At 46.3% G+C, this 14,438-nt stretch overlaps 1 protein-coding gene across 7 annotated transcripts in view; it reads left to right on the top strand.

Annotated features, from left to right (window-relative positions):
* The window catches only part of CLIP1 (CAP-Gly domain containing linker protein 1), a 94,512-nt gene extending 82,541 nt beyond the window's left edge, over positions 1–11,971 (top strand). For all 7 annotated transcript variants that reach the window (XM_054695378.1, XM_054695379.1, XM_054695381.1 and 4 more), the window contains 6 exons: positions 65–117; positions 6,350–6,467; positions 6,539–6,689; positions 7,178–7,227; positions 9,449–9,573; positions 10,181–11,971. In XM_054695378.1, coding sequence (XP_054551353.1) covers positions 65–117; positions 6,350–6,467; positions 6,539–6,689; positions 7,178–7,227; positions 9,449–9,573; positions 10,181–10,406 — 723 coding nt within the window. In that variant the 3' untranslated portion in view covers positions 10,407–11,971. The remainder of the gene's footprint in view (positions 1–64; positions 118–6,349; positions 6,468–6,538; positions 6,690–7,177; positions 7,228–9,448; positions 9,574–10,180) is intronic.
* The last annotated feature ends 2,467 nt before the right edge of the window (positions 11,972–14,438 follow it).

The raw sequence follows: 14,438 nt of genomic DNA, 5'->3' as shown, positions 1-14,438 counted from the left end.
TGTAACAAGAAGGCCTCTCTGGATTGTCACACACTGAACTTTGTGTTTTCTTTTTTTTTTTCAGCTGGAAGAAGAGAGATCTGTGCTCAATAATCAGTTGTTAGAAATGAAAAAAAGGTAGGTCTCTTTTTTGTGCTTCACGCGCGTGTGCTTATTGTGTGTGTTTAGCGTATGTGTGTTGAGTAGAAAGTTAGAACCTGATGTGTCCAGTGACCTGCAGAAAACATGTGACCACCTCCTGCTCAGAAAACTGCCTCAAGGGAGTTAGACATGCCCACCCTCCAAATCAGGGGCACCCACTTGCGCAAGTTTCAGCAGGAATCACCAGCTCAGAGGGTGGCCGGGTGCTCCCGCCTTAGCCTGTGGCCCTTTCCAGAAGTGCCTTGAAACCAGCTGGTTTCCTCTTACACCCTGTCACCTCCTAGTTTTAGTAACTGAAAATACTCCAGTTTTTACATCGAATCATTGATTTGCATAGACACACTGACCTCAGCTATATAAAAATTATATTTTTTTAATAGTAATGGGTGCCACTATTTTTTATTTGTTATTCTTTAAAGATAAGCAAGTGATAGCCTGGTGGAAGCTTCCCGGAGCTTTAGTGAGGATAAGCGGGGCCTGATGGGTGTCCATCCCGTCGGCTCTTCCGAAACGTGCTGGAGAAGCCTGTGTATTTGCACCGTGTGCCAGGCCAGCTCCGTGTGCACGGCCCCTGAGGGCGTAGCCAGTGCAGGGGCTTCTGAACAAGACCAGACAGGTGGCCCGGCACGCTTGCTGGCGTGACATCATCTTTCTAAAAGCAAAACTGAAAATAAACCTTTAAGAACGGCATAATCAAGACCTCCACCACACACCTGCAGGGCGCTCATCCCTGTCAGGGCAGAGGACGTGGCCCTGGCTGACCACACAGGAGCGCTCCACACTGGCGGGTCCCCTCCCCAGCCAGCAGCTGCTTAGGGATTGAGGGCCCCATCAGCCTCCATCCAGGGCTGCTGCTCCTCTTTCCCTTTTTTAAATCAAGTCTCACACCAGAGGGCGTGTGCTTCTCCCCACGGCTCGGAGCACGCACCGTGCGCTGTGGCTGCTGACACCCGCCGCAGTCTCACTCCTGTGGACAGCACGGCCCTCCCCGTGAGCCTCAGACAGCAACCTCACACAATGAGGCTTTGTTTCTTTTCAGTGAGCCTCAAGCATGCAGCTACCAAGGGCGTGTGAGCCAGTTAAACAGGCCTCACTCCTGTGGGATCTTGGCAAGGGCCACCGCCCAGGAGGGGCTGCCTTTGCGGGGCCCTCAGTCTGGGCAGCACTTCTCACTCACGGGAACAGCTGCCCTGGAGCCACGCGGTGACGCTCACTCCCAACCACGCATGCGGTGGCTTTATGGGAAGGTGGGGGAGGGAAACACAGGCGGTTAAGGAGAACTGCTGTGAAAAAGTGGATTATCACTAAGACCAGTAATGCAGGCAATATAAATAGACGCTGTGGTTTAGGAAGATGGAGGTATATATCAACAGGGACGGCTGAAAATGTCACATTGGTTAAGTCTGGAGGGGGAGGAAGATCATTGGCTTTCCAAATTTAAATTCTTTTTGATTCTATTTAAATTTTTGATTCTATTTAAATTCTTTTAAATTCTATTTGATCTTTTTAAAAATTACATGCATGCATTATTTTGATTTAAAAAAAACTTTAAATAAAGACATAGTAACATTGCAAGATATAAATTAAAAAAGTCAACATTAGGAAAAATAAAAACAACAACAGAAAGACCAGAGCAAAATGACTAGGCCCCCAAACCCCAGCCGACGGCACAGGTGAGCCGGCCCCTATGGCGGGAGAGGTGGCTTATCCATGCCTCCTTGCGCATGAGCAGAGAAAAACAATTTCTGAATAAGGTAGACCTTTGCTTCCTTTGCTCTAAAGTTGCTCATGGAATGGGCGGCACCATTGCTGCCTCGGTGACCAGCACGCACCCAGGGCTGCTGACGGGCCTTCCCACCTGCTCCTGGGATGCCCCCTCACTCTAAGTAGAGGTGGTTTGGGGCCCCGCTTAGAGAGAGCTGAGAGGGACTGCAAGTGGAGACGGGCCCCCCACAGCCACGCAATCTCTCCTGCATGTGGGTCTGTGCACTGTGATGGACACCAAACGGTCACAGACTGGGCGGCCCAGGCCTCTGTGCACCCCCTTCCCACGGCCAGTGCCCCTCTCCTCGGCCACCCGGGCAGTATCACAGGGCATCTGACTGAGAACAGATGCAGGCTCCTGTGCGCGCCCCTGCACACAGTAGGTGTTTTACTGGGAAAGGCCATGCAGGGACTTGCACCATCCCACAGGACAAAAAAACTGAAACAGACACTAAAAAGAAACCCAATAGGAAACTCAATAGGAGGCCAGAGGTGTCCAGAGCATCCTAGGAGACAAAAACAGGACCTAAATAAGTAAATGACCCACCCAGAGAAATCTGTGGGGTGGGGGCTGCTTCTGCGGCGAAGGGGGCAGCCCCGGGGACAGCGGCTCAGCCAGAGCCCGGGGCCGACAGCAGCGGCGCGGTCTGGGGCTCGGGCTTGGGTCGTGTGCTCTGCATTTCGTTAGTTACTGCTCTTAAATCTCTTTTTGAAAAGAAAGATGCTATGATCTGCTCGCATGTTAGGTCCTGGGTATGCTTAGGAGAATGTCTCTGGAAGATTCCTCTTTTGATCAGTCACTGCAGATCAAGATGGGAGTGAAAAATTTAAAAACGGGTTTCTTTTAATTGACTGTCACGTGAAGTCGCGTCTATTTTGGAAATATGAGCACAAATGCACGCTCGCGAGTGACCAGGGCCCTGACGTATCCTATAAAATGTCAGCTGGTGAAAGATTCGGGCGTGGGTCCTGGTGTGATAGTCAAGTAAATGTTCTTGCAAGAACTACTCTGAGAGGCTCGCAATTTAAGCCTGGAAAGTACTTAAGTCATGAGGACATTCTCAACTCAGTTGCTCGTGCAAGAACTGAGATGGTGGCAGGTCCGTGCAGGAGCAACGCAGTCATTTAGTGCAGACAGCGGAGAGGGCGTCCTTCCCCGGCCGCCGGCGGGAGGGCAGGGCCGCGCTGCTGAGGACGACCGGCGGCTTCTGCCCTCCTGTGTTTCGCTGTGGGTTTGGTATCTAAGCGTTTTGTGGCAAGGGGTACCTTGTAAAGTTCTCCTCCTCCTTTAAAAACGTAATCATCATTTCCTTGGAAAGCTGGTCTCCAACTTAGGCAAACTTCTTTCGAGACCGGTTCCGAGGTGCCCGCTAGATGGGGCAGAGCCGTCCCGCCGCGGTCACAGGCGTGGGGCGCGTCCTCTGACCACGACCCCGGTGGCATCTTTGGGCACTTGTGTGACTTCCCGCCCCGCCCTAGGAACTATGTCAGTGTCAGTGCAAGGTTGGTCAGGAGTGGAAACCGGCTGCCGGTTACGGTTCTGAAGCGGTCACGTGCTGCCTCAGCCCTTTGAGCTCACTGGGTTGTGACTGTCTGTCTCCGAGCCTGCGCTACTTACCAATGCTCATTTCACCCTCTCTTTTCCCTTTCCCACTCTTGCTTCCCTTGCTATATCTGTGTGTCTTTAATGGTAAGACTAAAGAAAGTCTATCCACGTTATAATAAATAAATTTCATATATTTTTAGTAAATCAAGTTGTTGTATATATTTTTTGGCTGCCTTTGTCCCTCTGTGTCTTGCTTTTGTTTTGTAAAATATTCTCAGCAATACATGCACTCACACTCACACACACGCACACACACACACACACACACAACTATGTACAACAAAGAACTTCAGAACAAATTTAGTTCTCCTTACTGTATTTGCATTTCTCTTCATGTTTCTAATATTTGGTTCTTGTTATCTTGCATTTTTAAAGCTTGCCCAGTAACACTGTAAGGTATTTGCTTCAATACTGGAATTTATTTCTTATTAAGTAGTAAGGAAAGAATCTGGGTAACAAGTGCTCCCGTGGGGAAAGATTTGTGGCCCCTGTAGCCTTTCTTTCATCTTATGTCCAGCGTCCCTTCTCTCTGTTTCTAGTCATGCCAAGTGTTCGAGCCGGAGGGCGAAAAGTCACAGGCCCTCCTGTCAGTGGGTCTGTGACTGAACGGCAGCGACGCTGGGGAAATTGGAGGGTGTAGCCCTCTGGGTTTCTGCAGTGGATTTAAGACTTAGACGGTAAAGATCTGTCTTGAAATGAGCTGCCAAGGTCTGTCCATCTTGTCATGTGGTAAACAGAACCCTCGCTCGGGCCGTGTGCTGGACGATAAGCAAGGATGCCCAGACCCCTCCTCCTGCCTCGACGGTGCCCCCACCCCCGCCCCAGGCCCACCCCTCAGCTAATTGGAGTCTTCGTTACGGAGTCTTCTGTAGTAAAAATATGACAGTTGCACTTTTCAAGTTTGAGTTGAATTTATAACAGGTGAAAGAAGCTCCTGAAATACTTTTTACTATAGAATAAACTATGAAATAATTCAAGAGAAACTTAAGGAGCCCAGACTTACTGCATCTTTGGATAACATCAGATACTTCCTTTCTAGGTGGAAGAAGTACTGCTCAGTCCCCTCATTAAAATCTTTGTTTTAGCCTAAACGAGATCCTTTTCCCTAGCAAGGTGTCACTCACTCAGTAGCTCAGCCACTGGCGCCCGCCCCTTTCCAGTGCACATACAACCCTGGGGTGTTGAATCCAAGAAATTTCTGTAAGTCTCAGATTCTTTTCTTACTACTTAGCACTCTGGGGTGGAAGTGTAAGCCACACGATGAGATAAATACAACACTCTAACTTTCATCTTGCCAAGAATTTCAATTCACCATAAGTCACGAGAACTCTGTGATTCGTGTGCCGGATATCTTGGGTCTCACTAACCAGACATACGTTCCGCCATTTCTAACCTGGGCCTCAGTTTCCGATCTCAGTTTCCAGTTCTAAAACACACTGAGCTGTTGCGCGCTCCGCCTGCTCCCAGCCGCTTCTGTAAAACCAGGAGGGTGACTCAGCTGCAGTTACAGGTCCTCGCCCGCGACGAGCGTCAGCAACGCCCCATCCCGGGTTGTGTGACCGGAGCCCTAGCTAGGAGGGTTTTCTCGAGTTGTGTTTTTCCCAAATTATTTTTGTGATCCAAGGGCCTTAGTGCTCGTTTCACACTGCATGTAATTTTTAAAAAGCTTTCTTGTAAAATAATTTTAGATTCACAAAAGAGTTGCCAGGCAGCCCGGAGCAGCCCCCACCCCTGCCCCAACCCTTGTTCCCCCTGCTGTGGATGTTTTACCTTCCATGGGGACAGCAGGCATGGCTTAGCGCCCTCAGGCCAGATGCAACTTTACTCAGATTTTCCCACTTTTCCCACAAACTCTCTCCCCCAGGATCCATCTAGGAAACCATAGCGTTCAGTCGGCCTGTGTCCTTAGTCCCTCCCACCCGTGACTGTGCCTCCATCTTTCCTTGGCCATCAGGAGCTTGGCTGACAACAGAGATCTAGACACACGCAGGAGCCCGCCCCGCAGGGTTGTAACTGTTGTATCTTCCCTCCTCCCTGTCTTCATCCTTCCATTTCCCCACTCCCTTGACTCAAGACCAGTGTCCTGCTCCCTCTACTGAAAATCAAATGCTGAGTTGGGCAGAGGCATAAACCGAAAGCTCTGGCTCTCTCGCCAGGCCCCCCTCTCCTTCCACACCCCAAACTCCACCTGAACATTTGTGCACCTCCGCCTTTGTGCGACAACCTTTAATTTCTATGAGCCACTTAACGTCCTCTTCAGTGTCTGTGGATCAAGCTAATACCTTTTCAGTTTGAATCATGGTGATAACCTTTGCTACTATTTTGGCCCATCAGCTCTCAAAACCACACTCTTGGAACTTGCTAAAAACCACTGAAATTAGTGAGAACCAATCGATACTTCCAGCATCAGACTGCTCTGCATGACATGTCCATGTACAATCGCTTTGCATGTGTGTATTTTAATCATTGTTACTGCCTGGTAATAATTTATTCGAGAAGTAACAGAATTTACTGGGGGTTTGATTTTTAAAAGAATTCTTTGGGGTGTAAGTCTTTTTTTAATTCTACCTCTTCTGAAGTTATTAACTTGTTTCTTTAAATTGAAACGGATACAATAATATGCAGATTTGGCATGTCTGTACATAGGTAAACTTTTTCCTTCCCTCACAGTAAGTAAAATTTTGCAAGCATACTGGCCTTCACCCCTTATAAAACTTCCCTGTGAGACTTTTTTTTCTTTACATTAACCAACGCGAAGTGCGTGTTTGTTCTAGGACATTTGTCCACTGACCTCTGTCTCGGTTGATTTCTGGAATTTTTAACTCTTTGGTCTTTTAGAGAATCCAAGTTAATAAAAGACGCAGATGAAGAAAAAGCTTCCTTGCAGAAATCCATCAGTATTACTAGTGCCTTACTCACAGAAAAGGATGCAGAGCTGGAGAAACTGAGAAATGAGGTAGAGTACCCCCTGGGCCAGCACCCCGCCCCTGCAGCCCCACAGGAGCCTAAGTGACCACTGTGTTTCAGGTGTCGGTGCTCAGGGGAGAAAACGCCTCCGCCAAGTCCTTGCATTCGGTCGTCCAGTCTCTTGAGTCTGACAAGGTGAAGCTTGAGCTCAAGGTAAAGAACTTGGAGCTTCAACTCAAAGAAAACAAGAGGCAGCTCAACAGCTCCTCAGGTAAAGCCCTGGCCACTCGGCTGCTCCCCAAAACCCTAACACCAACACCCCAACACTGACATCCAGCTTGCCGCTACCTGCTATGGAGCTGGTGTGGTAGGGGTGCTCCAACCGCTCCTTCCAGCCTTGACTCTCCCACTATTGAGTCAGGTCAGTGCTAGCCACGACCCAGGCCCCACGCACTGGGGCACCCCCTCTGGGCTTCCTGGGGCCCTGGGTGGCAGGTGACAGTACCACCTTGGGTTCTGACAGGGTACAACTGCACAGGGTGCAGGGCCCCCCAGTGGGAGAATGACAGTGCTGCTTCAAGCCCCATGACAAGGAGGGGCACCCTGGGGTAACCCGGGGGTACCTGTACCCCTGCACTCCCTCAGGTACAGAGGTATAATTCCATGTGAAAATGAACTCCTAACTGGCCTTTTCATTGCAATCACAAGGGGAAGATTGTGATTTCTAAATCCCTGCTCCTCTCTTCTTTTCAACGAAAGGTAATACTGATACGCAGGCAGAGGAGGACGAGAGGGCCCAGGAGAGCCAGGTAAAGCCCCCCCCTGCTTTGCTTCCTTGCTGTTCTTAAAAATCATGTAACATTTGGAGGAGGTGATATAGTTGAGGTCTAGACATTAGACTTTATTCAAAATCTAAGCACTAATCTTCTAAACACTGTCTCTTTTCTGCTCAGTTCTCAAACCCTCGCCCCAAACAGGTAATCACTGTTACTCGTGTCTTTTTTTATCTCTTCATGGATTTTTAAAGAATGTATATACGAGTCAAGACTAGTAGTCTTTTCCTTCCTTTTTTGCACATTACAGGAACTAGTCTGCACTTGCCTTGTTTGCAGTTTAAAGTGTCCCATTTTGTGGACATGGAATCGCTCCTGTCCACTGCTGCGGCTTTGGGTGTCTCTGATCTTTGGGTGTTTATCTAACAATGACACTGGACAGCTGTCATTTTGCAGATACACTCATATTTCTCTAGGATGAATCCCTAGAAATAGATTTGTCCTCTCAAAACCTTACGTGCTTACCTTTCCCTTATAAAGATGGAGTTCTAAAACCCACATTAACAAGTGGCCTTCATTTCAAAAATGGGATTATGTGGAGCAAACTGTTCCATATCTGGAGATGCAATTCTGTATGTGCAACTGACACCCACCTTCATTGTTAATGATACATTGGGATATTTTTACCCTGTTCCAAATTCAAAGGCACAAGTGTCACCTTTCACTTTGAAGTAAGAGAACAACTCGGTGGGTTTGAGATCAGTTCTCACTACCTGACATCTCCTTCGAAAGATGGGGAGGGACCAGCCAATGTACGAGATATGCCGAGAGCATGTCTGCTTAGTCTGTACATGGAATAAACACTTAACAGTGTTTTTTTTTTTTCCCCCTTTCCTTTCTGCTTCCGTTTGTTTCATCTGCTGCTGCCAACATTTTTCTTCCAATCAGCAAATGGTTTGTTTTCTGTTTCCTAATTTTGTGAGCACGTGTGTGTGTGTGTGTGTGTGTGTGTGTGTGTGTGTGTGAGTTTTCCCACTGTTACCGGTGTCTGCGTCTTCCTGAAGTAGAGCTCCCATCAGGCTGAATCCTTAGACAATGTACTTCAGAGAAGCGAGAATAACCCTAGTGGGTCTGCCTGCACTTTAAGGGACCTTCTGCAGGGAAAGACTCGTGATTGCTAGCTTTGTTTGATAACTTGCCTCGGCAGGCAGGAAAGCAGTAACGAGTGTGTGGATGTGTGTGTATACGCAGGCTTTAAAAAATATAGTAAAGTGGGGTTTTTGGTGGCTAGTTAGAGAAATGAGACCTTTTTATTAGCTGTGGAAGAGGAAGAAATCTTTTTTTTTTTTTTTAAGTTAAAGTGCCCCAGGATGAGAATGTCCAGTCTAGAGCCTTTCCTCCCAGTGGCCTCACTGTCCTTCCCCCACCCCTGAGCCCAGGTGGTCCTTCCACACAGCAGCGGCCACCCCAGCCCTGTGGCTGCAGCCTAGAGGGGGCCTGTGTCGCCTCAAGACTTTGTTTTCTCCTGGACTCATTTACTTACTGCCCCACCAGGACCAAGTGATGTTAAATTAATGGTTTCAGAACCTCCATGCAGCTTTTTTAAATTTTCAAATATAAAAGTCCTGAATTGGTTCTAAAGTTTGATGAAACTAATTATGCTTTTTGTAAAATTGTGCATGCGCACACGCGCGCGCGCACACACACACACACACACACACACACCACCCCACCCCTAACCCCCACCACTTACAGCATGCTGTGTTCCAGAAATACAAGCTCACAACTTCTGGAGAAAACAGGACTTTTTTCCCCGTTGAAAGAAATGCTTCTTATGGTTTTCAGTGAATCAGCAGCATTCCTCCAGCCCACAGATTATGTACATTTTGAGTGCAATTCCATTTTCCACAGTAACAAGAGAAGCTTATTCATTTACAGCTGAAAGCACTCAGTTTAACATGTGTTTTCCACACAAGACAGCCTCTAAGCAGAAGGCTGTTAGATACTTTTGGAAGATAGAAAGGGGAAGATGCCCCCAGAGTGCCACTCCCTGGGCATTTGAGTCCAGCTCTGTGGTAGAACCATCTGGGCTCTGCGCTCTGGCAGGATGGGGGGCCTGGGTTCAGGGTGGAGCTGCACCCCTGTCAGACCCTGCAGGCTGGGCGGGCCCCCAGGACTGCTAGGTGCTCTGGGCTTGCGCTTCTGACGTTTCACACATGGTTCTGGTTTTTTTCGGTTTTGTTTTTGGGCAAATCAGATCGATTTCCTAAATTCAGTAATAGTGGACCTTCAAAGGAAGAATCAAGACCTGAAGATGAAGGTGGAGATGATGTGCGAGGCCGCCCTGAACGGGAACGGTGACGACATCACGAACTATGACAGGTACCAGCCCCCGCGCGCCTCTGGACAGGCCTTTTTTTTTTTTTTTTAATTTTTTTTTAAGATTTATTTTATTTTTATCCATACAAGAGCAGGGGTACAGGCCAGAGATGCAGGGGGGTGTGGGGTGTGTGTGTGTGTATGTGTGTGTTCACCAGAGACAGAGTGGGGAACAGGCAGACTGATGAAATACACTGCCGAGGGGAGCAGCGGGCAAGACAGGAGAGGTCTGCTGCGCCATGTGGGTTGTTCCCTGGCCGGGGATCAAACTCGTGCTGCAGTGGCTGTGGTTAGCTTCACAGGTTGCGTCTTAACCCCTCGCGCCACCAGGGAGGCCCTGGATAGGCCTGTTTTTAAGGTGAGGTTCTCGGCGTGTTCCCTGTGTGTATCCAGTGAGTCACGAAGGAGCCCGCACCTTAAAAATAATTAAAACTTTTTTAATTTGTTAAAAAAAAAACTGGACTGGGGAAACAGTCTGGAAACAGGCGGGAGGGAGGCGGCGGCACCCCACTGGTCAGGGTCAGATCCCGAGGCCTTCACGGGCGAGGGCGAGGCCGGGCCTGCTGCCCGGGGAGAGCGCACTTCTGATTTTCTGCCTTTGCGTTTGCAGCGACGACCAGGAGAAACAGGCCAAGAAGAAGCCTCGCCTCTTCTGCGACATCTGTGACTGCTTCGACCTGCACGACACGGAGGACTGCCCCACCCAGACGCAGGTGTCCGAGGACCCGCCCCACTCCACGCACCACGGCAGCCGGGGCGAGCAGCGCCCCTACTGCGACATCTGCGAGGTGTTCGGGCACTGGCCCAGCAACTGCAATGACGACGAGACCTTCTGAGGCGCTGGCCGGGCCTGAGCCCGGCGGCCCCCACCAGCAGCAGGCGGACTTCGGGACAACCTAGGTTATTTTCGACCCCGGTCAGCAAATCTAAGAAAATATTTTGCTCGTTCACCAATCTCTCTTTTAGCGTCCCCTTATGAGTTATAGTAATAAATGCTTAGTAGGTGAGTTTTTGCACCTCTAAGTTGGTTGGTTTTTAAAAGTTTGGACAAATGTTGCACCAGATGCCGTTATGTTTCTTCTCCCTAGAGAGCCCTCCTAGAACCAGCCCTCCCTTCAAAACACCTTATTTAAGTAACTTTAAATTATGCCGTTACTTTTCATATTTGCACTAAAATACTTCCAGGCTGCATTTGTATATTTAGGTTTTTGGGTTAAGCTTTGACACTGGAATGAGTTGGAAAAAAATGTGCCATTTTGCATTTTCATCTGCTCGTTTAAAGTATTTCATTCTAAATCAAAGAAATATCTGAGCTCTTTGCACTACCTGATGTCAAAATCATGAAACAGGTAAAGGGAGGGGAGAAGCCCCCCGAAGTGGTGTGGGGACGTTTTATAATTTACATGCTGCACCCACTTGCTCTGCTGTGGCGTTTTGTTGATTGGTTTTGCATAAGTTCAGCTTCTATATAGGATATGTATATATTTTTTAAAGATCTCTATTTTGGAAAAAAGTACATAATGTGTCATTCTTTTCAGATTTTTACTTTTTTGAAAAAGGAAACACTTAAAATGTTCATAACAGCCTAGGCCAGAAATAGCATCATATGACTTTGCAACTTTTTTCTTCATTGTTTCTTTATAAGTAACTGGGAGCATTTTCTCCAAAGTTTTTTCCCTTCTCCAGCCAACATTCCCAGCAGCCAATTAGATAATAAGCCACTGTAATACACATAAATTAACCAATCTACAATCTTTACAAGTTTTTTTACTGTATTTTTAGATGAATGTATGATGAGAAATTCAACATTAATAATTTTGAATTTTCTTATCACAAAAAATAAATGAAGGACCTCAACCATCAGAAATTTATCAACCAGTTTGAATCTATTTATCTTCATTTGAATGTCTTCTAGACTATGTAAAAAGTAATAAATGTATCTTCCATGGTACATGTATAATAAGAACTTCTATAATTGTATATATGCCTTCGATGTATTTTCCCCACAAGATTATCAACTGTGTGTTTGACAAGTGAAAAATCTGTATAATCATTTGAAACTTTGGGTTATAAATGTAATAGGAATCGTTTCACACACACAGTATGTAAAGCAGTATTAAAATTTGAGCAAACAAGTGTTCTGTGTCTACTTTAATGAAGGTGATTCTTTTTGCCAATAATAATAACTGGTATTCCCGGGTTTCTCATAATGGTTTTCCTTCGTGTGAACAAGCACTGCTGGTGCAGCTGGCTGTTTCTACTGCAGTCCTGCCCATAAATAGCTTTAAGAGTTCAGTGTTTCCTCAGCCCAAATGCCCAAAAACAGATGACTGGATCAAGAAGATGTGGTACATATACACCATGGAATATTACTCAGCATTCAAAAAAGATAAACACATGCAATTTGCAGCAACATGGATGGCGCTGGAAGGGATCATGCTCAGAGAAATAAGCCAGAAAGAAAAAGAAAAATACTGGATGGCCTCACTCATAGCAGGAATCTAGAAAACTTTAATAAGGGTCCAGGAAAATGAATAACTATAAGAATCAAAATTAACAAAAAACTATGAACCAGAGACACTATATGGGGAGTGGGGGGTGGGGAGGGGAGGGATTGGAGTCAAAATAAGGGGATTGCAATTGTATGGGGAATATAAAAATAAAACTTATTAAAAAAAATGTTAAACCTTAAAAAAAAAAAGAATTCAGTGTTTCTTTGTCCATGCACGACCCATTTAGCATAAAATAAACACCTAAGGTGTACTTGTTGCTAGAGCACGTTCTGCTGCCTGACAAAAACAGAAGTGGCACCTTGTATTACCAAATATCTGTTAACCCCTGAAGTTGTAGAGAGAAACAAAGTTGCGACATTGACCAAAATGATTACTGACTCCAACACCTGCTTTGTGAGCGCAGACTCCCCACAGGTAGATATTTCCAAAATGGAGTTACTAATCGAACAAAAACATTTTTACTTAAATAATACCTAATATTGTGTTCTTCAGTATCAACCATGAAGGCTTAAAAGATTCTAAACTTACTGTAGTCGTTTCACAATATATACATAATTTGTTGTACACCTAAGACTAACACAATGTTATATATTAATTATATCTAAAGAAAAAAAATGACCCTAAATTCCGCAGTATGTGGAAGGGCAATTACAAAAGTGCAACAATTTTCAAGCAGTGGGTCCTACACAAAACCTGTTGATCATCCTCTAGCAACCTGAGCCTGTTTGAGGGAGATAATTTATCATGCTGGTCTTGCTCATTTACACTCATGCATACATGTGTGAGATTTCACCAGCTTTGGGCATTTTTACCCCTTGCAGTAGCTTATGCTGTCATTTAACAGCTCATGGCATGTCCTGCCAAACTCAACGTTCTCACAGATGGTGCTAAAATAATACACATTCTCAGTTGATCAGATGCCTCACACGTGGGAAGAGTTTGTGATACAGGTTGAGAACCACTGTGAAAACCAAGGAGACCAGGAGAGGAAATCGCCTGCATATGTGGACACAAGTTATTTTAAAATCTAAATCTTTGGTAGAAGCATGAAGTTGGGAAAGGTGTGTGTGACTTACTGCTTTTTCATATATCCAAATTCCGTTTACTCAGACTCCATGGCAACTGCTTAGTGCATCCTTCACGACATGAAGAGTATAAAAGATGGAAGGGAACCAAACATTTTCAAGTCTCTCATCAGTTGCCAAATAGCCAATTTACACCTCAAAGCATGGAAACGCATCTATCATTCTAATAACAATAGTTACTTATTGAACAATTAAGCCCCAGGACCTTGCTAAGTCTTTTATATGAACTAGAGAATATCCTCTTGGATACAGCTCACTAGTAGCATGTGACTTTTACTGATGAAGCAAGTGGTGGTAATGGAGGCTTCACAAGACCAGAAACTGGAGGTGGGGGTAGAAATGACTAACGCCCTCATTAAACCAGCTACAGAGATGAAAAATCCGTAAGTGTGACCTGGAGATGGGGCTATGGGAATTGTCAGTCATTACAAAGGACTGCTATAAAAAACATCCGTAGGTGGAGATCATAAAATCTCGGGCCCTTTCAAACTAACCCAGTCACACCCTAAAAGTCAGGAACAATAGATAAAAATTTCAAAAAGGAATGAACCCCTCCGCTAAAAAGGAACACTGTCAGGACAACCTGCCTTGGCAAAACCCCTCCTTCTAAGACTGCCCGCCTATGTCTATGCAGGCAACTCTGACAAAGCTGCCCCATTCACATGCAGCTCCTCTGCCCGCTTGTGTCTGCGTCTTCCTTTTTTTCTAATACATTTGCCCTTTTGGATAGAACCTTCCCTGCCTGTGTCTGTGAAACAGCTTCATGGTAAGTTCGCCATGTGCTGCTGAAAGGGGAACTTGGCTGAAATTTTTCTCGCATAACCCAAGATCCCCGCTCACTGAACCCCAACATCTCATCAGAACACGGTCAGTGGGACTTGGACTGCACATCGGATGGTGTTTGTGTGAAATACCAGATTGCAGTAAAAATCTGGGACGAGTCAAGCAAGTAACATCACGGTCCCTCGGTCCCTTATTTTGGTAAATCTTAGCCCACAAAGAGCCTGAATTCCTGCAAAGCGGAAGCGCTTTTGATTGCTACGACTTAAAACCTCGCCCTTCAAGCGCCCCGCAAGCCTCATTTCACAGCGAGGACACCTGTGGCCAGGAAAGTTGAGAGTTATTTTAAAAGACAGGTTTATTAGGAAAATGAGCAAAAGGGAGGCCCCTGCAGAATCAAGTCGGCAGGACAGCTGCCACTCCTGTCTTACAAAGGAAAAAAAGTTTGTAGAAAGAAAGATGTGGAGATCTTTTAATCGGAGCCAGGGAG

This window comes from Talpa occidentalis, unplaced genomic scaffold (genome assembly GCF_014898055.3).
Source record: "Talpa occidentalis isolate TD23 unplaced genomic scaffold, MPIMG_talOcc4v2.1 talOcc4.14, whole genome shotgun sequence".
NCBI classification, from domain to species: domain Eukaryota; kingdom Metazoa; phylum Chordata; class Mammalia; order Eulipotyphla; family Talpidae; genus Talpa; species Talpa occidentalis.
Note: the sequence above shows the minus strand (reverse complement) of the source record. Positions and strands in the feature narration are given on the sequence as shown.